The 21,941-nt window shown below is 46.2% G+C and overlaps 1 protein-coding gene across 1 annotated transcript; it reads right to left on the reverse strand.

Moving 5' to 3' along the window:
* Positions 1 to 489: 489 nt before the first annotated feature.
* LOC132207356 (FACT complex subunit SSRP1-like) lies at positions 490 to 9,362 on the reverse strand. The gene is made up of 7 exons (XM_059642760.1): positions 9,209 to 9,362; positions 8,141 to 8,186; positions 6,703 to 6,832; positions 6,402 to 6,578; positions 5,127 to 5,224; positions 4,450 to 4,597; positions 490 to 619 (listed from the first exon to the last, which is right to left on the reverse strand). The coding sequence occupies exons 4-7, from the start codon at positions 6,531 to 6,533 to the stop codon at positions 575 to 577; spliced, it is 423 nt and encodes a 140-aa protein (XP_059498743.1). The 5' UTR covers positions 6,534 to 6,578; positions 6,703 to 6,832; positions 8,141 to 8,186; positions 9,209 to 9,362; the 3' UTR covers positions 490 to 574.
* Between the last annotated feature and the right edge of the window lie 12,579 nt (positions 9,363 to 21,941).

The raw sequence follows: 21,941 nt of genomic DNA on the forward strand, positions 1-21,941 counted from the left end.
GACAGGAAGGGTTTCCAGGAAGTTGCTCCTCGTGATGAGTGAAGGAACATGATGAGCTGATGTCAGCTCCCTCTACCCACCCCTGTTTTTGTTCCAACACGTTGCGCAGTCATCCCTCAAACATTCCATCATTTTGTTCAAAGAAAATTCAAGGACATTCACTTTCTTGTCACTTTCCCTCAGTTCCCAATCTCCTGGGGGTCTGCCTCGGAAGGGAACTTGCAGGAGGTGGGGGTCCCATGTACCTGTTGCCCCTTGTCCTTCTGGATGGAAGTGGGTTGTGGGTTTGGAAGGTGCTGCCTGAGGGTCTTTGGTGAGTTTCTGCAGAGCATCTTGTAGATGGTACACACTGCTGCGACCGAGCGTCGGTGGGGGGAGGGAGTGGTGGGGTCGGTTCGTGCATTCACGTAACAGAAAACCACAAAGTCTCGAAAGACAAAACAAGATTTTTTTTAAAAAAGCACTTTATTGAAACTCTTGCAGACGAACTACAAACAGGTACTGCAGGACGCAGGGGATGCAAATCGACACAATGGACTGTCAGCAATTAACCACAAAAGCTTGACCACTTCAGCTAATCAGAGCCAGATTCTTCAGAGCTGGCTGCTTTCTCGGACCCCTGTGGGCAGAGGTGGCGGGGGGCGGGCGGGGAGAAGAGAGGGGAGGAAAGAGTCGGGGGAGGTAGAGGTAGAGAGAGAAAAAAAGAGAGACACAAGTAAATCAGAACAGTTTCCTACACACTGGAGAAAGGACACAACAAGAATTTATTGGGGCATGATAACTAAGCTCGACGGGTGTACCGTCAGTACAGATGTAGCGACAAAGGCGATATTTCAGAAAACACAGGAATAGATACATTCCTTCAAGTAAGGAAAGTCTGATTTGAAAATCCACAGCTACTGTTAAAAACTTACAAAGATAGCATCAAACGTAAACAAATATATAGTCAGATTCCAGCTAGACAGGATGGTGAAGTCAGTGTTTGGTCTGCTTGCCTTTATTGGTCAGTACATTGAGTATAGGAGTTGGCTGGGCCATGTTGTGGCTGTACAGGGCGTTGGTTACGGCCACTTTTGGAATAATCTGTACAATTCTAGTCTCCCTGCTATGGGAAGGATGGTGTGAAACTTGAAAGGATTCAGAAAAGATTTACGAGGACCCTATTGGGTTTGAGCTATAGGGAGAGGCTGAACAGGCTGGGCTATTTTCCCCGGAGTGTCAGAGGCTAAGGGTTGACCTCCCAATCATCATGAGGGGCATAGATACGGTACATAGCCATGGCATTTTTGTCCCTGGGTAGGGGAGCCCAAAACGAGAGGGCATTGGTTTAAGGGCAGAAAGATTTAAAAGGGACCTAAGGGGCAGCTTTTTCCACACAGAGTATGGTACATGTATGAAATGAGCTGCCAGAGGCTGGTACAGTGACAACATTTAAAAAGTATCTGGATGGGGACATGAATGGGAAGGGTTTGGAGAGATATGGGCCAAATGCTGGCAACTGGGGCTACAGTAATTTAGGATACTGGTCAGCACGGACGAGTTGGACCAAAGAGTCTGTTGCTGTGCTGTATATGACTACAGCCGTACAAAAGGTGAGAAGTGAGAAAACTGAATAGAACATAAAGAAAAAGCAAAGTTTGACTAAAAGCTTAATGGGGAGAGAGAAGTAGCTGTACGTTTACAGAGAGGTTTGTGAAAACCTTGAGGAGTATAGGGGAGGCAATTAGTTTGTATCTTTTCCTGGTAGTGAGGGATAGCAAACCTGGGGGGCATTTTTTTTTTATGGTGAGGAGATAAAGATAAGGATTTATAAAGATAAAAGAGATAATGATTTGAAACGGAAATGAGAGACATCCGGAAGAAGCAGGGGATGTGGATACAGTTACAATATTTAAAAGACATTTGGATAAGAACACGAGTAGGAGAGGTTTGAAGGGATATGGGCCAGGAGCAGGCAGGTGGGACTTGTTTACTTTGCGACGGTCAGCATGGACTGGTCGGGCTGAAGGGCCCGTTTTCCTTGATGTTTTACTGTTTGAAAGTGAGCTGGGACTATCACTGCAGATTGTCGGAGTTTCTATAAACAGGCAAATTGAACAAAGTGAACAGCGGACCTACAGGATGTGCATCTGGGGAACTAATTTGGGAAAGTTAAGGGATAGCAGGGGAGCCGAGCAGCTGTTTCCCATTGGTCTTCACTGCAGAAAACACAAGTCATATCCCAAAAATAACTACAAGTCAAGGAGCAGAAGGGAAGGAAGGAGAACACGAGAGAGAACTGCAATCACCAGGAAATGCTATTGAGTAATTTGAATAGATTTCATAGTAGAGCATTAAAAGTAGCAGCTTGAGAGTTAGTGGCTGGCTAACCAGAAGCAAAGAGTAGGCACAAAGCAGGCTATTTTCTGTGTGGCCAGATGTAATGAATGGGGATCACTGCGAGGGCCTCAACTTTCGATCATTTTACACTGACAACTTGGCATAATCTCAGAATGTAGGTTCACATATTCAAGACAGAGACCAAGATAAATTCTTCTGTCGGAAGGGAGGGAAATCTTTACCAATGAAGGATGTTGAGACTGGCTATGCTCAACTAACCGCACTCAAGGTTGAGACAGATAGATTTTTAATCAGGAAGGGAATCCGAGAGTTCTGGGGAAAAGGCAGGAAGGTGGAATCGAGGACGATCACATCAGCCACAAGCTCAATGGATGATGGAGCAGACTCAATGGGCTAAAGTATAAACTGGTAAATATACTAATAACGCAGAGATAGGCAGAATAGCTAAGTCACAAAGTGAACGGAAAGAAGCCTTAGAAAGCTTAAGTGAGTGTGTGAAGATCAATCAAATGGAGTAAAGTGTGGGAAGATTAAATAAGAACCCCCGTCCCCATTATCTAAACAGATAATGCACAGAGCTGTACAGCACAGAAAGAGACCGTTCGGTCCAACTCGCTCATGCCAACCATTCATTCATTCACAGGATTAGAATGTCGCTGACCAGACAGCATTTATTACCCATCCCTAATTGCCCAGAGGGCAGTTCAGAGTCTACCACCTTGCTGTGGGTCTGGAGTCACACGTAGGCCAGACCAGGTAAGGATGGCAGTTTCCTTCCCTAAAAGATATTAGTGAACCAGATGGGTTTTTCCCCGACAATCGACAATGGATTCACGGCCATCATTAGACTCTTAATTCCAGATGTTTATTGCATTCAAATTCCACCATCTGCTGTGGCAGGATTCCAACCCGGGTGTCCAGAACATTATTTGGGTTAACAGTCCAGCAATAATACCTCTAGGTCATCACCTCGATATCCTAGATAAATCTATTCCCTTTTGCCAGCATTTGGCCCACATCCTTCTAAACCCTTCTTATTCATAGACCTATCCAGAGCCTCCTGCAGCTCATTCCATATACGCAGCAGCCTGTGTGAAAAAGTTACCCCTCAGGTCCCTTTTAAATTTTTCCCCTCTCACCTTAAACCTACGTCCCTCTAGTTTTGGACTCTTCCCCCCACCCCCCAACCCTGAGGAAAAGACCTACTTACCCTCTCCATGCCCCTCATGATTTGATAAACCTCTGTAAAAGGTCACCCCTCAGCCTCTGACGCTGCAGGGAAAATAGCCCCAGCCTATTCAGCCCCTCCCTGTAGCTCAAGCCCTCCAACCCTGGCCACATCCTTATGGATTTTTTCTGGACCCTTTCAAGTTGCACACCGTCCTGGCTGTGCAGAAAGATCAAGGTGTGCGAGTGCACAAACCACAGCAGGCTAATATGCAGGTACAGAACGCAATCTAGAAAGTTAGTAAAATGCTGAGATAGTAAGAACTGCCGATTCTAGAGTCAGATAACGCAGTGTGGAGCTGTGGGAACACAGCAGACCAGGCAGTATCAGAGGAGCAGGAAAGCTGGCGTTTCGGATTGGGACTCACTGACGCTGCCTGGCCTGCTGTTTTCCTCCAGCTCCACACGTTTTTAGCTAGTAAAATGCAGTGTTTTATTGTGAGGGGGACTGAATACAAAAAGAACAGAGGTTAACTATCTGCTCCACAGGCCCTGATATCAGACAGCCTACTTCAGGAAGTAGGTGAAGGCATTACAGCTAGCTCAGAGAAGGGGCATCAGATTCCTTGCTAGACAGGTTTGACAAAGTCGGCCTAAACTCAGTGCAGGAGATGACCATGTAGCAACAGAAGATGCTGAGTTCCACGGGCTCAATACAGGGAGGGTGCTCCCCCTTGTTAGGTAACCCAGAAACACTGGTCACTGTTTAAAAGACTGAAGGAAGAGTTTTCACTCAACAGGCTGAGGTTTTGGAGTTGACAGCTGGGAGAACGAGCAGCTGGATCTGACAGCGCAAGGGAGCCAAGTGGCCTGCTCCTGTTTCTGACCGAGGACCAAGCGTGACGAGGTGGTTCCATTCTGCTTTGTCACTCGCACACTCACCTCACTCTCGGATGAGCTCTCATCACTCGACACAAACTCTTTGCTCTTGAAGCTGTCCCCGTTTCCCTTCACAGGGCTTTTGGAGACGGTGCTTCTGGACACAGACTGTTTCCCAGCTTTCCCCTTCGACTTGCTCTTCTCGGCTTCCCTACATAGGGCCGAAGTGACAGGGAACAGCTCAGCGGCTCGGAAATAGAGACGGACAGACAGACGGGGACGGGGCGCGGGCGCGGGCGCACAGACACACACACCCGGGCGCGCGCGCACGCACGCACACACACACTCCCCCACGCGGGCGCGGGCGCACAGACAGAGGGGCGCGCGCGCGCGCGCACACACACCCCCACGCGGGCGCACAGACAGAGGGGCGTGCGCACACACCCCCACGCGGGCGCGGGCGCACAGACAGAGGGGCGCGCGCGCGCGCGCGCGCGCACGCACCCCCACCCCACGCGCGCGCACAGAGAGAGAGAGAGAGAGACACACGCACACGCACAGACAGTGGCACAGACACACACACCCACACAGAGAGAGAGACAGGCACACACCCACGCACAGACACAGAGAGAGAGAGAGACAGACACACACAGACACAACAAGAGTCACAGCGAGACAATCAGACAGCACAGCAGCACAAAAGAGACGGGGTTCTACCTGCACTCCCCGCCCTCACTCACTTTTTCTTTTGGAAGGACTCGGCTTTCCCGCTCCTCTTGTACTCCTCCATCTTCTTATCGTATTCCTTCCTCGCCGTGGCAGCTCTGGCATCCCACTCCTACTGGGGCAGATCAGAGACAGGGGGACAAAGAGGGAGATTAGGAGGGTCAGATACTAAACCTTGTTTCAGATCCTCTGGAGAAATGGTCTTTCTTCTCCCAGTGACCACTTTCCTTCATCACAGAAAATCCCACTATCAAACCATCAGTCTCATCTTCTGCGAGTTGTCTGCACAAGTGACCTTCAGAGATTAACTTTACCGAACAGGACAGAATATGGCGAGCGTGTGTGTCATTCCTCCTGGAGGCTCAGAGCTGAACAGAAGAATTGCTGTAACAGTGACACTGAGGGGGATCAGACACGACGCTGAGAAGTATATCCACTTTTCAGATTTCACTTATAGATGTGAGATTCCCTTCCGAGCTCCAGGGAGCTGCCTCTGAGATTGGGAAACACAGACACAAAAGGACATTTGGAGAGAGGAGACCGACAGCTGTGACGAAGCGGCAGAAGTTGGAGGGTTCCTTGAAGGGCGTTTAAAGGAGTGGGACGCCAAAGCTGATATCCACAGGCATGGCAGATGGACAATGGGAACTGGGGGATGTTCACAAGGGTAGTACTGAAGGTTACGGAGATTGGGAGCGTGTAGGGACTCATGGAGGTTACACTAAAAACAAGGGTAGGCCATTCAGCCCTTCAAACCAACCTCATCACTTCAACATGATCATCCAATTTAGTCTCCTAATCCCCACTTTCTCCCTACACCCTTTGACTCTGTTAGACCTCACCAATCTATGTCTAACTCTGTCATTCTCAGCACATCCATCTTTGGCAGCAGGGCCCCCCCCCCTTCCCCACCAACACCCCGCAAAACACAGTGACATGAACTGCACACAGGAGTCTGTTATCTCCAGATTATACAGGAACCAGAGGGGGGGTGAAGGGGAAGGGAAGGAGGGGGTGAAAAAGAGAGGAAAGCTGTGCAGGTCACGAAGGGGATTTGAAGACGAGGTGTACCAGGTTAGACTGGCAGGCTGTTGGAGCTTCAGGCAGGGAACACAGCACAGTGAGGAGCAGGCATGCCGATCTGAGAGTTTTCCCAATGGAGTGGGCAATCGGAAGTGGGGCCAGAGTGGGGAGAGGCTCAGGAATAGCCCAGCCCAGAGATAAGGTATATCAGGGAGCAGGGAGGATGAGGGCACAGACATGGATAGGAAACAAAAATTCCCCAGAACCTCCTTCTTCTCCTTGGTCATGGCTTTCCACAGCTCGCCAGCTTTCTTCGATAACTCGGTCACACTGATCCCGGGATTGTCAAGTTTGATCTTCTCTCTGTTTGCATTCAACCACAGCATGTAGGTCGACATTGGCCGCTTCGGAGCATGAGGATCCTTATCCTTAGACTTCTTACCCTGTACAATCAGGGACAGCACAGGTTTAGATACAGAGTAAAGCTCCCTCTACACTGACACACCCTCTCCCAGGACAGGGACAGAGGGGAGACACACACAGACACACAGGAAGGTCACAGTTTACCTCAGCCTTTTTCCTGGCAGGTTTCTCCTTGACTACCTTGGCTTTCTTCGCGGGGACGCTCCGGGACTTCTCATTGCCACTCTCGTCTTCATTACTGCTGGAGGAGCTGCCCCCAGCGTTACTGTCATACCTGGATGGGGGGGCAAGGAACCGGGGAGGGGGGAGATTAGCTCGCAGGCCTCATTGTTTTGGTCCTGCATATTCCCCAAGGCAGTAAACCCTGACAGCAGGTTACCACCCCCCACCCCCACCCCCACCTCACCTCCAGCCAGACCACCCCCAGGCTCACCCCTGCCCCTATGACCTCTCTAACACAGACAGGCCCGTCCCACCCACCCATCGGGTTCCTGTCCCCACTTTCGGAGGCTCCATCTCCAGTCCATTTGGTGCAACAAACAAAACTTGTGTTTTAAGCTGTTCATGAGATGAAGGCCCATGAATTTATTGTCCGTCTCTAGGTGCCCAGAGGGCAGTTCAGAGTCAACCACACTGCTGTGGGTCTGGAGTCACATGTAGGCTAGGCCAGGTAACGATGGTACTTTCCTTCCATGAAGGACATCAGTGAACCAGGTGGGTTTTTCCAGCAACCGATTCACAGTCACCATTAGAGTCTTAATTCCAGATATTTTACTGAACTCAAATTCCACCATCCGCTGTAGCAGGATTTGAACCTGGGTCCCCAGAATGTTATCTGGGTCTCTGAATTATCAGTCCAGTGATAATACCCCTAGGCTGTGGCCTTCCCCATAAGGACCCACAGCCATGCTGTTGATTCGAGAGCAACATAGACAGGCAACAAAAGATGGCCAAATCGATGATGGCCACATTTATTTTAAAATGCTTAGCCATGAAAAGGGCTGGCCCATCTCAATCATAGCCCTACAGTCAGCCCCACTCAGTAACACAGACAGAACAGGGAAACAGACCCTTCGGTCCAACCAGCCCATGCTAACCATAATCCCCAAACTACACTAGTCCCACCTGTCTAATGTCTGAACTCCTATACTCAAAGGACTGAGCAATGAAAGCAACGTCTTCGTATCCACAGCATGGAGCAGTGTGCAGGCAGCAACAGAACAGGACAATTGACATTCAGACCCGTTTTCTTGTTCCCAACTCGAAACATCAACTTTCCTGCTCCTCTGATGCTGTCTGACCTGCTGTGTTCCTCTAGCTCCACAATATGTTATCTCTACTCCAGTATCAGTGGCTCTTATTATCTGTCTTCTTAACCACTGTGCCTAACTGTGACATGAACTTCAAAGGATTACGTATGTATGTAAACCCCTCTTCTACCCTTAAGTGTTGTATAACACAACAACATTACCCGAGGTTGAGACACAGGGGTCACTCAACCATAAGCTTCCCCCACGCACAGACAATCAACACCACCCACCCACCACACCCTTCACTATCACAGCCCTAAACCAATACTCACTCCTCATCTACCTCATCCTCCTCTTCGCCAGGATTGAAGGATTCATCTGTAAAACAAACTGGGGCATCAGAAAGCTGCTCACTTACCCATTGCCCTCCTCTCCAAGACTGCTGCCTCACTGCAGCAGCTCAGAGCATTAACGGCAACATCATCTTGATGTTACCTTGATGAGCAGGCCCAGTATCTATTACCTCATCCCTAGTTGCCCCCCTTGAGAAGGTGGGGGTGAGTTGCCTTGAACTGCTGCAGTCCATGCGCTGTGGGTTGACCCAGTGTCCCTTAGGGAGGGAATTCCAGGATTCTTACCCAGCGACACTGAAGGAATGGGGGTATATTTCAGAGTCAGGATGGGTGGGTGGCGCGGAGGGGAACTTGCAGGGGGTGGGGGGTCCCATGTACCTGCTCCCCTTGTCCTTCTGGATGGAAGTGGGTCGTGGGTTTGGAAGGTGCAGCCTGAGGATCTTTGGTGAGTTTCTGCAGAGCACCTTGTAGATGGTACACACTGCTGTGACTGAGCGTCGGTGGGGGGAGGGATTGGGACGTTTGTGGATGTGGGGCTAATCGAGCGGGGGCTGCTTTGTCCTGGATAGTGTCGAGCTTCTGGAGTGTTGTTGGAGCTGACCCCATCCAGGGGCAAGTGGGGAGTATTCCATCACCCTCCTGCCTTGTAGATGGTGGGACAGGCTTTGAGGGGAGACAGGGCGGGAGTTACTCGCTGCAGGATTCCCAGCGTCTGACCTTTCTTACAGCCAATGCATTTGTGTGGCCAGTCCAGACAATAGATGTTGAGGAGGGATGTGGGGGATTCAGAGATGGGAACGCTTGGGAGACTTTCGCGGGCTGTGGGTCATCCAAGTCAGCAGAGCATCAAATACAGCGAGCACAAGCACAAAACAAGATTACACCAAACCAGGGAACTCTCCTGTTCTAGCGAGTTTTGAGAAGATTTGTAAATCTCCTGTTCTCTATGCAGTTGGAGCAGTGAACTCACTCAATAGCATCTATGATGCTGTCTCTCCCCACACGACCCCTCCGCCGTGCCCACCAGCTCCCCCCACCCAGGTTTACCAGTCTCCTCGCCGGATTCGCTGTCATTCGCAGCCTCCTCGCGGATTCTGCCCTCTGCCTTCACCTGCTCCAGGTAAGCATCATGTTGGTCCTCGTCAGAATCAGCATAATCATCATAGTTCTGTTTGATGCTCTGCAGGAGAGGCAGCAGATGTGGTTAACCAGATGGTGAGCGAGAGTGAGGGGATAGACGGATAGAGTGAGGGGCAAGGGCGGACAGGGTGAATGGAAGCAGGAAGGGGGGGGCGCGCAACAGGGCGAATGCACGTAAGGAGACAGACGGAGGTTCTCAGCAGTGGGGTGGGGGAATAGGGCGACAAGAGTGAGCGAGAGAGGGCAAACAGGAGTGGAGGTGGACAGACAGAGTATCTGGGGGTGGGGGATAGGGTGAGCGAGAGCGAGGCGATAGACGGAGAGTCTGGGGGGGAAAGAGATCAGGGCAAATGGGAGTGGAGGGGGAGAGATGGAAGGTCAGGGGTGGGGGAAGGGTGAGCGAGAGTGGGGTGGGGTATGGGGTCAACGAGAGCGAGGGGACAGATGGAGCGTGGGGGGGTGGGGCGGGGGAAAAGATGGGTGGAAGAGGCTGGGTGAATGAGAGCAAGGGGATCGACAGAGGGTCAGCCTGTGGAAGATTCCTCTCTTGCGTCCAGACCCCATTTCAATAGGTGCAAAGAGGCCACAGCCAGAAACCCACAATCTCCCGGTAGCGACGAAGCTGGTGTTTATTACCCAACCTCTCATCACCCTTGGGACGGCCGCAGCAACATGGCACGTCTCCAACCCCCAGGATGGAAACTAGAGAGATCTAAATTTGAATCATTACTAAAGATCTAGAATTGAGAGTGACCCCCACCCTAAAAAAACCCAGACTGTCTCCTTCAGAGACAGAAATCTGCTGTCAATAAGGAGGGGGAATTTGTTTAAAGTGAAAGGCAGGAAGTTGGGAGGGGATTTAAGGAATGGGCTTTTTCCCCCCACAAGGTGGTGGGATGTGCAGCAGGAATCCTCTCAACCTTGAAAAAGGTACTTGGATTAGCAGCCAAGGTGTCTGAGACCTAGTGTGGGCAAGTGGGATAGTGCAGATTCAATGGGCCAAAGGGCCTCTTCTGTACTATCAAATTCTACATTGTTCAAAGGGCAATTAGGGATGGGCCAGCCAATGAGACACATCCTGGGAAGGAACAGAAATCTTTCTGGCAGTGATACAGCCACAGTCTCCCTTAGGGAGGGAATTCCAGGGATTCTGACCCTGCGACACTGAAGGAACGGGGATATATTTCCAAGTCAGGATGGGGAGCGGCTCGGAGGGGAACTTGCAGGAGGTGGGGGTCCCATGTACCTGCTGCCCCTTGTCCTTCTGGATGGAAGTGGGTCGTGGGTTTGGAAGGTGCCGCCTGAGGATCTTTGGTGAGTTTCTGCAGAGCATCTTGTAGATGGGACACACTGCTGCGACTGAGCATCGTTTGGGGAGGGGGAGTGGGATGTTTGTGGATGCACAGCCAATCGAGCGGGGGCTGCTTTGTGTTTGTGCACATAAAAAAAATCCACTTGCACAAAAGAGATCTATGTGAAAGCACTTGCAAAACACCTGAATAGAAACTGAAACATTCTGCTGTGTTTCTGAAACAAATCTCTTACAATAAAAAAACTGTGAACATGTGATGTGACTCTGTTTGAACTTACTGCCTAATGCCAAGTTCCAGCCTGCACCTGAAATTTAGTTTTGACTGTGTACTTAGCTGCACAGGGTGAAAATATCAGACAGAACCAGGGACAGACATGTTGTGTACACATGTGGGATGCACTCTCTCAGTGAGAGAACTGTATGACTTCAAGCTCAGACAGACACACACGCCTGTACCCACAGCCCACGCTGCAATAAAATATGAAGACCACACACACACCCCCACACACCCCCCAACGCCCGCAGCAGTTCATGCTCCAATAAACGCACAGAGACACACATACTCGGGCAGCTTCTCATTTCAGATTGACAGCATTTCACTATGGAGCGTTGTAAGGGACCTGGGCCACGCCCTTAACCATTTACAACTGATGACAATGGCTTGGATGACAGGGATTAAAGCTGTAACAGTGATACAAAGACAGGTGGGGAAATATGGTGAGAACAGGACATGACAAAGCCAAGTCAGGTTTGTATCATCACCGAGTCGGTGCACAACAATCTGGAGTGTCAATGTCAGAAAACGTGAAGGTGTTCAGTTTGGCAGGAGGAAGGGTATTATTTAAATAAAGGCAGGCTGCAAAATTCCAAAGCTCAGAAGGATAGAGGTTTTTCTGGTCAGAGTGTTAAGTGGGCAAGTACAACAGATAATCAGGAAGGCTACTGGAGTGTGATCCTTTTATTAGCAGAAGATCTGACCATAAAAATAACAATCATAGAATCTCTACAGCATTGAAACAGGCCCTTCGGCCCAACAAGTCCACACTGAACTCCACCCAGCATCCCACCCACCCAGAAGCATCTGGGTTAGTAAATTTGCAGACGACACGAAGGTCGGTGGAGTTGTGGATAGTGACGAACGATGTTGTAGGTTGCAGAGAGACATAGATAAGCTGCAGAGCTGCGCTGAGAGGTGGCAAATGGAGTTTAATGCAGACAAGTGTGAGGTGATGCACTTTGGTAGGAGTAACCGGAAGGCAAAGTACAGGGCTAATGGTAAGATTCTTAGTAGTGTAGATGAGCAGAGCGATCTCGGTGTCCATGTACGCAGATCCTTGAAAGTTGCCACCGAGGTTGACAGGGCTGTTAAAGAGGCATACAGTTTTTTAGCTTTTATTAATACAGGGATCGAGTTCCGGAACCAAGAGGTTATGGTGAAGCTGTACAAAACTCTGGTGCGCCCGCACGTGGAGTATTGTGTAGCGTACAGTTCTGGTCACCGCATTATAAGAAGGATGTGGAAGCTTTGGAAAGGGTGCAGAGGAGATTTACTTGGATGTTGCCTGGTATGCAAGGAAGGTCCTACAAGGAAAGGCTGAGGGACTTGAGGCTGTTTTCATTAGAGAGAAGAAGGTTGAGAGGTGACTTAATTGAAACATATAAAATAATCAGAGGGTTAGATCGGGTGGATAGGGAGAGCCTTTTTCCTAGGATGGTGACGGCAAGCACGAAAGGGGCATAGCTTTAAATTGAGGGGTGAAAGATATAGGACAGATGTCAGAGGTAGTTTCTTTCCTCAGAGTAGTAAGGGAATGGAACACTTTGCCTGCAACGGTAGTAGATTCGCCAACTTTAGGTACATTTAAGTCGTCATTGGACAAGCATACGGACATACATGGAATAGTGTAGGTTAGATGGGCTTGAAATTGGTATGACAGGTCGGCACAACACAGAGGGCCGAAGGGCCTGCACTTTGCTGTAATGTTCTATGTCCTATGTATATGTTCTATAGACAGTAGTGGCTGTGAGTTTGAGAGGTGCTATCAGAGGAGACTTGGTGTGTTGCCACAATATGTCCAGTACATTTATCACACTGCTGCTACTGAACGACAATGAAGGACAGATAGAATGTTTATGGATGTGGTGTCTATCAAGTGCACTGTTGTATCTTAGAATAAAGGTAAACTGTTGAAGATGCTGGATATTTGCAATAAACAAAGAAAATGTCGGACGTATTGGGCAGTTCGGCAATATCTGTTGAGAGAGAAAGAAAGGTTACGATTTCTTGTCTAGTATGACTCTTTTTCAGTGTTTTCCATGGTCCTGGATGGTATCAATTTTACTGAGTGCTGTTGGACCTGCACACAAAACACGAAAGTGAGGAAAATATCATCACACTCATGCATTATACCTTGTAGATGGTGGCCAGGTTTTGGGGAGGCAGCAATGGTGGAGGAGGGGAATGGTTTCCTGCAGGATTCGTAACCTCTGACACGCTGCTGTAGAAACGATACTGATGTGACTATTCCAGGGTAGTTAGGATTCAAGATAACACCCTGGAAGTTGATAGTGGTAGTTTCTGTGATGGCAATATCACTGATGATCAAAGGGTGACGGGCAGAGCATTCGTTTTTATAGATGGTAATTGTGTGGAACAAATGGAAGTTACAACTTTGCGCCATCAAGTCATAGAGCACAGAAATGAACATTTCAGCCCAAACAGTCCTCGCCAAACATCATCTCAAACTAAACTAGTCCCACCTGCCTGCTCCTGACCAATGTCCCTCCGAATCTTTTCTCATCAACTACTTATCAAACCATCTTTTAAACATTGTAATTGTACCCGCATCCACCACTTCCTCAGGAGGTTCTTTCCAGACTCGAACCACGCTCGGAAAAAAAAACCTGTCCCTTCTCTCTTTGCTAAATCTTTGTCTTCTTACCTTAAACCTGTGTTCCCAGGCTTACATTCTTCCATTCTGAGGAAAACACAATTTCCATTAACTCTATCTGTACCCCTCCTTAATTTATAAATTTCTCTCTCATCTCTCAACCTCCTATACCCCATTGAATAATGCCATTTGGTACGGGTGCATGATGAGGTAAATTCGCCCATCGAATCTTCTCCACCATTCGATCATGGCTGATGTATTACTTAACTTCGTTCCTGCCTTGTCCCCATAATCCGAGATCTTATGTAGTATCAAGAATCAATATATCTGTCTATATCAGTTCTGGGGAAGGGTCAATGGACCCGAAACATTAACTCTTTTTTCCTTCAGAGATACTGCCAGACCTGCTGAGTTTTCCAGCAACTTTGCTTTTGTTCCTGATTTACAGCAGCAGCACATCTTTGGGTTTTTACATTTCTGTCAGTCTCAGTTGTGAATACATTCCATGAGTTGTTCTGAACGGGCTTCTGCAGCAACACCATCCTCTGGCTGAAGAAATGCTGCTCATCTCAATTCTAAACGTCGGTCCCTTCACGCTGAGGCACAACCCTTGTTCCATAGACTTCACTTCTCGTGGAAACACCTACTCCACATCCAATCTATCCAAGCCTGTCAGGGTTCTCGAAGTTTCAATCGGAGACCCCTCATCCTCCCATCAAATACACAACCAGAGTGCTCCACTGCACCTCATACGACAAACCTTTCATCCCCGAGATCATTCGTATAAATCCCCTCTGAACCCTTCCAAGTCCTAAGCATCTTTCCTTTCACTTGGATTCAGAACAGGCCACTATGTCATGAGTAAAATGATAAATGTCCCTGAATGAGAGCATGAAACTAACGAGTGCATGAAACTTACACTTGCATAAATGTTGGAGGTAATGTCAATTTCCACATAGTTGGCAATAATTTCATCTTTTGTGTGATGATTACAATGATTGTCCCATTTCTGATAAGATTGAAAGATATGTTTTCAGATTCCTAGTAATTGAGTGGTCCTGTGTTCAACTTCTTGTTGTTTGCCTGGTCGTTTTTCAAAGTACAGTCATGAGCAGAAGATGTAAAATATTATTGAATACAACATTATCGAATACAACAATGCAAAATTCTTTCAATTCTCAACCAGTTAAATTCTAAATCAGTTGAATCCAAATGAACCGCTCATGCTGTAAACCAGAGACAAAAATCGAAATTGCTGAAAAGCTCAGCAGGCCTGGCAGCATCTGCAGAGACAAATCTGAGTTAATGTTTCAGGTCGAGTGACCCTTCATCAGGGCTTCCTCAGGTCTTCAGAAAGCTAAGATAACCAATCAGGAAATTCATAAACTGTGAAGACCACCTCACTGCTCGCATTCCAATCACTACAAGGATGGCTGAAAATGGTTTACGCTTGACTGAGAAATAACTTGTTTTGTGTAGTATTTCAATTGCACCATTGCAGTCAGAATACACAAGGTAACAGGCCAAGATGGTACACGAACGGCCCGGTTGCAAACAACGAGCTGCAGATGTTGATGCAGAGTCAGTTATATAGGGACACCGCTGAGTGTGCCAATAGAAGAACTCCAACAGGTTTAACGTCTGAATCAATCACAAATAGATTGTACTTAGATTAATATTCCCGACGCTGAGAGTTATATATTTTGAATTAGTGTTTTTTTTTCTTAATATCTATACATATAACCTGAAACAAAATGAAACAAGCAGTGAAGAGATTCGACTAAAAATCCACTGGACACGACAGCTTTCTCAGTGAGTGAGGGCCACCATTCTGCTGGCAGAGAGGGAAGATTCCAGGTGCTGAAGTCAGCAATATTGGAATGCGCTTAAAAACAGCATGCATTGTGAAAACCCCAACGACAGAGATAACGTTGTCCAGGAAACCTCGTGAGATTGTGGAACACTGAGGATGTGCATGGGGATGGCCATTACGGGTCGTACAGTCACACGATAAATTACATTGGGTGTGTATGTAAGTAATGAAGACTAAGATCGATCTGAAATTGCCAAAGGTAGTACAACTTAAATATATAAAAGTTGGTGCTTTTCCTTTATTCACCAAAGAAGCTTCTCAACTGCCAGAGGTTTCTTTCAATGTGTCACATTATTTACACTTTGATACTGAAATGGAATTCAGATGTTGAGTGAATTATTTCGTCATTCTGTCTCAACAACATTTTACATTTCACTCTGTGAAATTTAACCTCACTGACACAGGTTATAATAACACTAATTTCTACATTCAAACGGAAACCTGAGTCATGACTAGTCATTTGTTTCATTCATGTGTGGGATGTGAGCATCACTGACTGAACAATCATTTATTACCCGCCCCTAATTGTCCTGGAGAAAATTGTGTTGAGCTGCCTTCTTGGATCGATGCTTTGAGTTGACACACAGTACCCTGAGGAGCAAATTTCAGGTTTCTGACCCAGCGACATTTGGAGAATGGTGATGAATTTCTAAGACAGGATGGTGAGTGGCTGGGAGGGGAATTTGCAGGATGTTACGATATTTCATCTGCCCTTGTTTTTTTAAATGGAAACCATGGTGTATTTGGAAGGTGCCTTTACAATTCTTTCAGTGAATGTCTGCAGTGAATCTTTAGGATAGTGCATACTGGTGCTACTGACTGTTAGTGGTGGAGGATTATTTTATTGTGAATGTGGTACCATTCAAGCGACTTGCAATCACTCTGAACTTCGGACTTACTGATCTGACTAGGCACTACATTTACCGAGTGCCATAATGATTCCAGTATATTCCCCTGCTTCATCATCTCCTCCCTCTCCCTTCCCTGATCGACGTCCCTGCAGATTTGTGACCACCCTAAGTAAGAATATGTAGGACCCCATTCAGCAACAGGCCAGTGGAACAACATAAAGCAAACATTCGACCATTTCGGTTCACTTCAGAAACTATGTTTTGACGTGCCTATTCATGTACAAAGTTTGCAATTGAGTACATTGATGTCAAGTACCTCGTCCTTATTGCCATTTTGATCTGTTTTTGATTTTTCTGTTCACTACCAGTTTGAGAAGCATTCAGTATCTATTAAACATTTCGGTGAAGGTGTCAGCATAACATGCGAGATGAAAATATTTCTTTTTTTTATTTTAAGCATCATTTATTCATTTATTTCGTATGTTTATCTATTCTTTAAAAATATGCTTTTATTTCATTATTACCTTGAATCAAGAATTCCATTGCGATTTTTCACCATGTACAGTGTAATTTAGTTAATATATTTACATCATGCAATTGATGTGACTCAGCATACATACTAAACCGATATGTTTACTGTGACTCGTCAAAAAGAACTGTACCATTTTTTTCATTTTTCTTACAGCTAATTTATTGGGAATTGTGATCCTAAATCAAGGCAATTTTGGGCTCTCAACATGCATCACACGCTATATTTTGGCCATGTCTACAGCGGATCTACTTCTTGTCATCCTTAATGTCTTACTGAACAGAATTAATAACCTTTATTTCCCAGTTACTTTCTTGTCCATCTCTCCAGTGTGTGCTGTAAGAGTTGTTCTGTACATGGCAGCCATGGACTGTTGAGTTTGGTTCACAGTTGCTTTCACATTTCATCGCTTTGTAGCAATTTGTTGCCAGAAGCTAAGAGCAAGATATTGCAATAAGAGAACTGCATTGGTGGTTATAGGAACTGTGAGTGTTGTTGGCTGTTTGCGCTCAATTATTTGCTATTTTGTATTCACTCCTGCATTTGTTATTGACAATGTACCATGGTTTTGTATCGCAATATCAGAATATTATACATCATTATCTTGGAAAGTGTATGTCTGGATTGACACCATAATTACACCGTTACTTCCAATCATATTGATATCAGTGTGCAATGCTCTGACTATCAGACATATTGTAAGAGCTAACCGCATTCGCTGCCGACTCCATGTACATGGAAATGGTCAGAGTAATACTGATTCAGAGGTGGTAAGCCGGAGAAAATCCATCATCTTACTCTTTACATTGTCTGCTAATTTCATACTGCTGTGGATGCCATATGTCATACGTGCTTTAATCTGGCAAGAAGTAAACTATAATTATGAAGACAAGACTTTTGATGATCCAATATTTGTCTTTCAAGAAATTGGATTCATGTTACAACTTCTGAGTTCGTGCACCAACACCAGTATATATGTTCTAACACAGACTAAATTCAGAGAGGAGTTAATCAGGAGAGTAAAATATCCGTTCACTCAATTGTTAAACTATGCAAACAGATATGCACGCTGCACCTCTCTTTGAATCAGCATTTCTAGCCTTACAACAGGATCTCTGGTTTGAAAGAACAAGTATAACTTTCCCGGCTGCATTCAATAAAAAGAAGTACATGCCCTCAGAATTTGCAAGGAACCTCTTAAATTGGAAGCCATCCATTGTGAAAAAAATGAATGAGTTCAAATTAAAATAACTTTTCACTGAGACTGAGTATCCGTAACGGCTGTTGCTGGTCAAAAGATTAAATCTTTTCATTTGTGTTTCATGAAAACAACTTCCCCATTTCTTCTGTACTCAGAGCTTTATATTTCCTCATCAATGAGTTTATATTCTATTGCTAAAAGGACAGTGACAGCCTCATGTGAATATGTGAACTTAAAATCTTCCAAATAGCTTTCACACTGGATCTGACTTGACCAGTATGATTAGAAGCTGGGACCAAAGCATGTGATAGTCAAAAGCGTTTTCTACAATTCACGTTCAGTCTCGGGGACTGTTTTTAAAACAAGCAGCTTATCCGATTTTCCCCATTTTTATATGCAATCACCCATCATTCATTTTTGAAACTACCAATTTGCTAACTCTCCTGAACCTTCTTTATTGTGTTGGCTTTTGTACTATTGCTTTTTTAGGCTGTTATAAGGTGCAAGTTGATGTTTCAGTTCCTATCTACGGATGTGGCATTTTACTGTCACTTTATTCTATTTATTTCCAGGCATAGTAAGTACGACCCAGACAGAGGTTGCTCTCTCAGGTCTCGACATCTGAGTAGCTGCCAAAACACTGGGACTGAGCAAGAAAATTGCTTCAAGAGAAATACTGAGCACTGACACTAATTCTGAAGAAAAATCTTAATCACTGAGATTTATTGTGAGGGAAATCCTGAAATCACCAGGATGTACTGAATTAAAAGTTTACAAAATTCATGATCTCCTTTGTTCAGTGTATAAGCACATGATAAACTCAACGACTGACTCCCCACCATCTCTAATATTAATCATTTGAGAACTGGAAAGGAACCAAGTGTCAAGTGATTCTCTTACGTCATTCCTCTCCAACAAAGGAAGCTTGTGTGAAGCTTTGGGGCTCAGTGGAAGATTGTGTAAATGGTCTATAAGACCGTAAGTTGATAATAAATATGATCAACAGGAGGTCATTCATGTTGAAGCCTGCTCCAGTGTTCAATAAGATGATGTGTATTGCCATAGTCCTTATGTCCATTTTCCCATCATTTCCCATAACACTTCATTCCTCAACTGATCGACAACCTATCTCTCTCTCTGCCTCCACTCTACACAAACACACTAGCCCTCACAGCTGTCACAAGGAGTTTGAAAGACAATCATCAGAGGGAAAAGAAATCCCTCCTCTGCTCCATCTTATATTGGTGCTCCTTAATCCACTACCTTCATGGGTACAGATCCAATGACACACAATGAACTTGACGTTATCGGGGCAAAGCAGCCCGCTTGATTGGCTTTACACCCACATGCATGTACTCCCTCAGAAAAGAAGAAGTATCCAGACACGAAACGCCAACTTTCCTGATCCTCTGATGCTGCCAGACCTGCTGCGTTCATCCAGCTCCAATCCTTGTTATCTCAGACTCTAGCATTTGCAGTTCCTACTATCCATCATCCAGAGATGTGGGCCTGGTCTTTCTCTCGAAGATTTCCTGTGAGTTTTTCACACCAGTCCCAGTTCCTCTGATTCAGATTCCAAATGGGTAGTGTGTACCAGACCGTAGCCCAACTCTCGCATTTTTAGAGCCTCGTGACAGTTTTGCCCTCTTCTTCCAGCATGAATGGTATTGAGACTGCATCCATCACAGACTCAGATGTTTCCTAGCGAGCTTTGAGAAGATTTGTAGCTCAGGTTGAGGTTCTGGATGTAAGTTTGCTCGCTGAATCCTCGAATTTCTAGTAAAGGAAATGACATCACCAACCCAAGGAAACCTAAACAGATAAATAGAAAGTGGGACATAACACCAGCGCTTTGTCGGAGGCTCACTGATGACGTTACCTCGAATGGTGACGAAACGTCTGAAAACTAACCTTCCAGCTCAGCGAGCAAACTTGCATTCAGATATTTCCTGACAGGGGACGGTTTCCTTCAGGCTTTCCGGCTGTTCTGAGGGGCCAGGCATGTTTTAATCGTGTCCCATGTGCGAAGTAACAGGTTTCAGGTGATCAACATGTTTGTCCAGGACAGCTTCACACCTTGAGCTTTGCAAGTCAAGGGGTCTGACCTCAGATCAACCTCACCTCACACATAGATGGGGCCATTTCCGTTTTTCTGGCGCCAAACTTCGTCCCCCGAATTTAATTGTCTGCCTTGCTTAGAGGAGGCATGCAACTGGCGTTAGCGTATTTGCTGCCATTTCGTTCCCTTTCTCCCTGCCTACAACCACCGCCCCCCCGCCCCACCCACCTCAACTCCAGGTCTGAGAAATTCAAGGTTCTCCTTTTGCAATATGGGGAGGCATCGCTTGTCAGCACTACTTCTCACTTTGAATCAAAGTGGGTCGACATCTTAGATGAGAATGCTTGCTTGGCCATATCCCTGCAGACTGGTTCTTGGTTTCAAAGAAAAGAACAAAGAAAATTACAGCACATGAACAGGCCCTTCGGCCCTCCAAGCCTGCGCCAATCAAGATCCTCTGTCTAACCTGTCATCTATTTTCTGAAGGTCTGTGTCCATTTGCTCCCTGCACCTTCCATGTACCTGTCCAAATATATCTTAAAAGGCGCTAACATGTCTGTGTCTACCACCTCCACTGGCAACGCGTTCCAGGCACCCACCACCGTCTGTGTAAAGAACGTTCCACCCATATCTCCCTTAAGCTTTCCTCCTCTCACTTTGAACTCATGACCCCTAGTCATTGAGTCCCCCACTCTGGGAAAAGGCCTTTTGCTATCCATCCTGTCTATGATGTTGTAGACCTCAATCAGGTCCCCCCCACCAATCTCCGTCCTTCTAATGAAAATAATCCTAATCTACTCAACCTCTCTTCATAGCTAGCATGCTCCATATCAGGCAACATCCTGGTGAACATCCACTGCACCCTCTCCAAAGCATCTACATCCTTTAGGTAATGTGGCGACCAGAAATGCACACAGTACTCCAAATGTGGCCGATCCAAAGTCCTAGACAACTGCAACATGATCTGCCAACTCTTGTACTCAATACCCCGCCCAATGAAGGAAAGCATGCCATATGCCTTCTTGACCACCCTATTGACCTGCGTTGTCACCCTCAGGGAACAATGGACCTGAAGACCCATATCTCTCTGTTCATCAATTTTCCTTAGGACTTTTCCATTTACTGTATAGTTAGCCCTTGAATTTGATCTTCCAAAATGCATCACCTTGCATTTGCCCGGATTGAACTCCATCTGCCATTTATCTGCCCAACTCTCCAGTCAATGTTTCGTGAACATTTCCAAGACTGACCCTATTTCCATGGCAGGTGTAATATTGCCAAGATGGAGGCAAGGCTACATATGAATTTTCTGTAATAACTCAATCATCGAAGGAAACTCCTAGGTCCTGGTACAGATATGGGAGGTGGGGCTCTTTTGAACACCCTCACTTTATATTCCAACCCAGTTTAAAATGGTTTGTTAAACTGTCAAACACGTAGGTCACTTTTGGTGCCTGGGACGCACGTTTATTTTTTGTCTAAGTCTTACACCAGCCTTGTAAACCTATTTAATGACTATGTCCAATTTCCCAAGTGATCTTTACTCGACTTACTTTTATTAGTGCATTATCCAGATAAAGAGCAACTTGGGTAGAACTTCTAAAATGTTCTCCATGGTCCACTGGAAAAACGAGCACCTGATGATCCCAAAATGGCAGTGTCATACGCTAACATATACTCTAATGTGTCTTAATTGTGATGAACTTCTGGGAATCCTCATCCAGTCCCATCCAGGCATGACTTATTTTCAGCTTAATAAAGGAAAACCCCACCACATAAATCCAACACCACTGAAATAGCGTCCAATTCCTCCATGCCTAGGATTGCGTACCTACACTGCTTCAAGAAATAGTTTACCATTTGCTTAAAATCCCTGTCTGGCTTCACAACTGGCACAGATGGTGCTGACCATTCCACAAAATGT

Source organism: Stegostoma tigrinum, chromosome 46 (genome assembly GCF_030684315.1).
Source record: "Stegostoma tigrinum isolate sSteTig4 chromosome 46, sSteTig4.hap1, whole genome shotgun sequence".
NCBI classification, from domain to species: domain Eukaryota; kingdom Metazoa; phylum Chordata; class Chondrichthyes; order Orectolobiformes; family Stegostomatidae; genus Stegostoma; species Stegostoma tigrinum.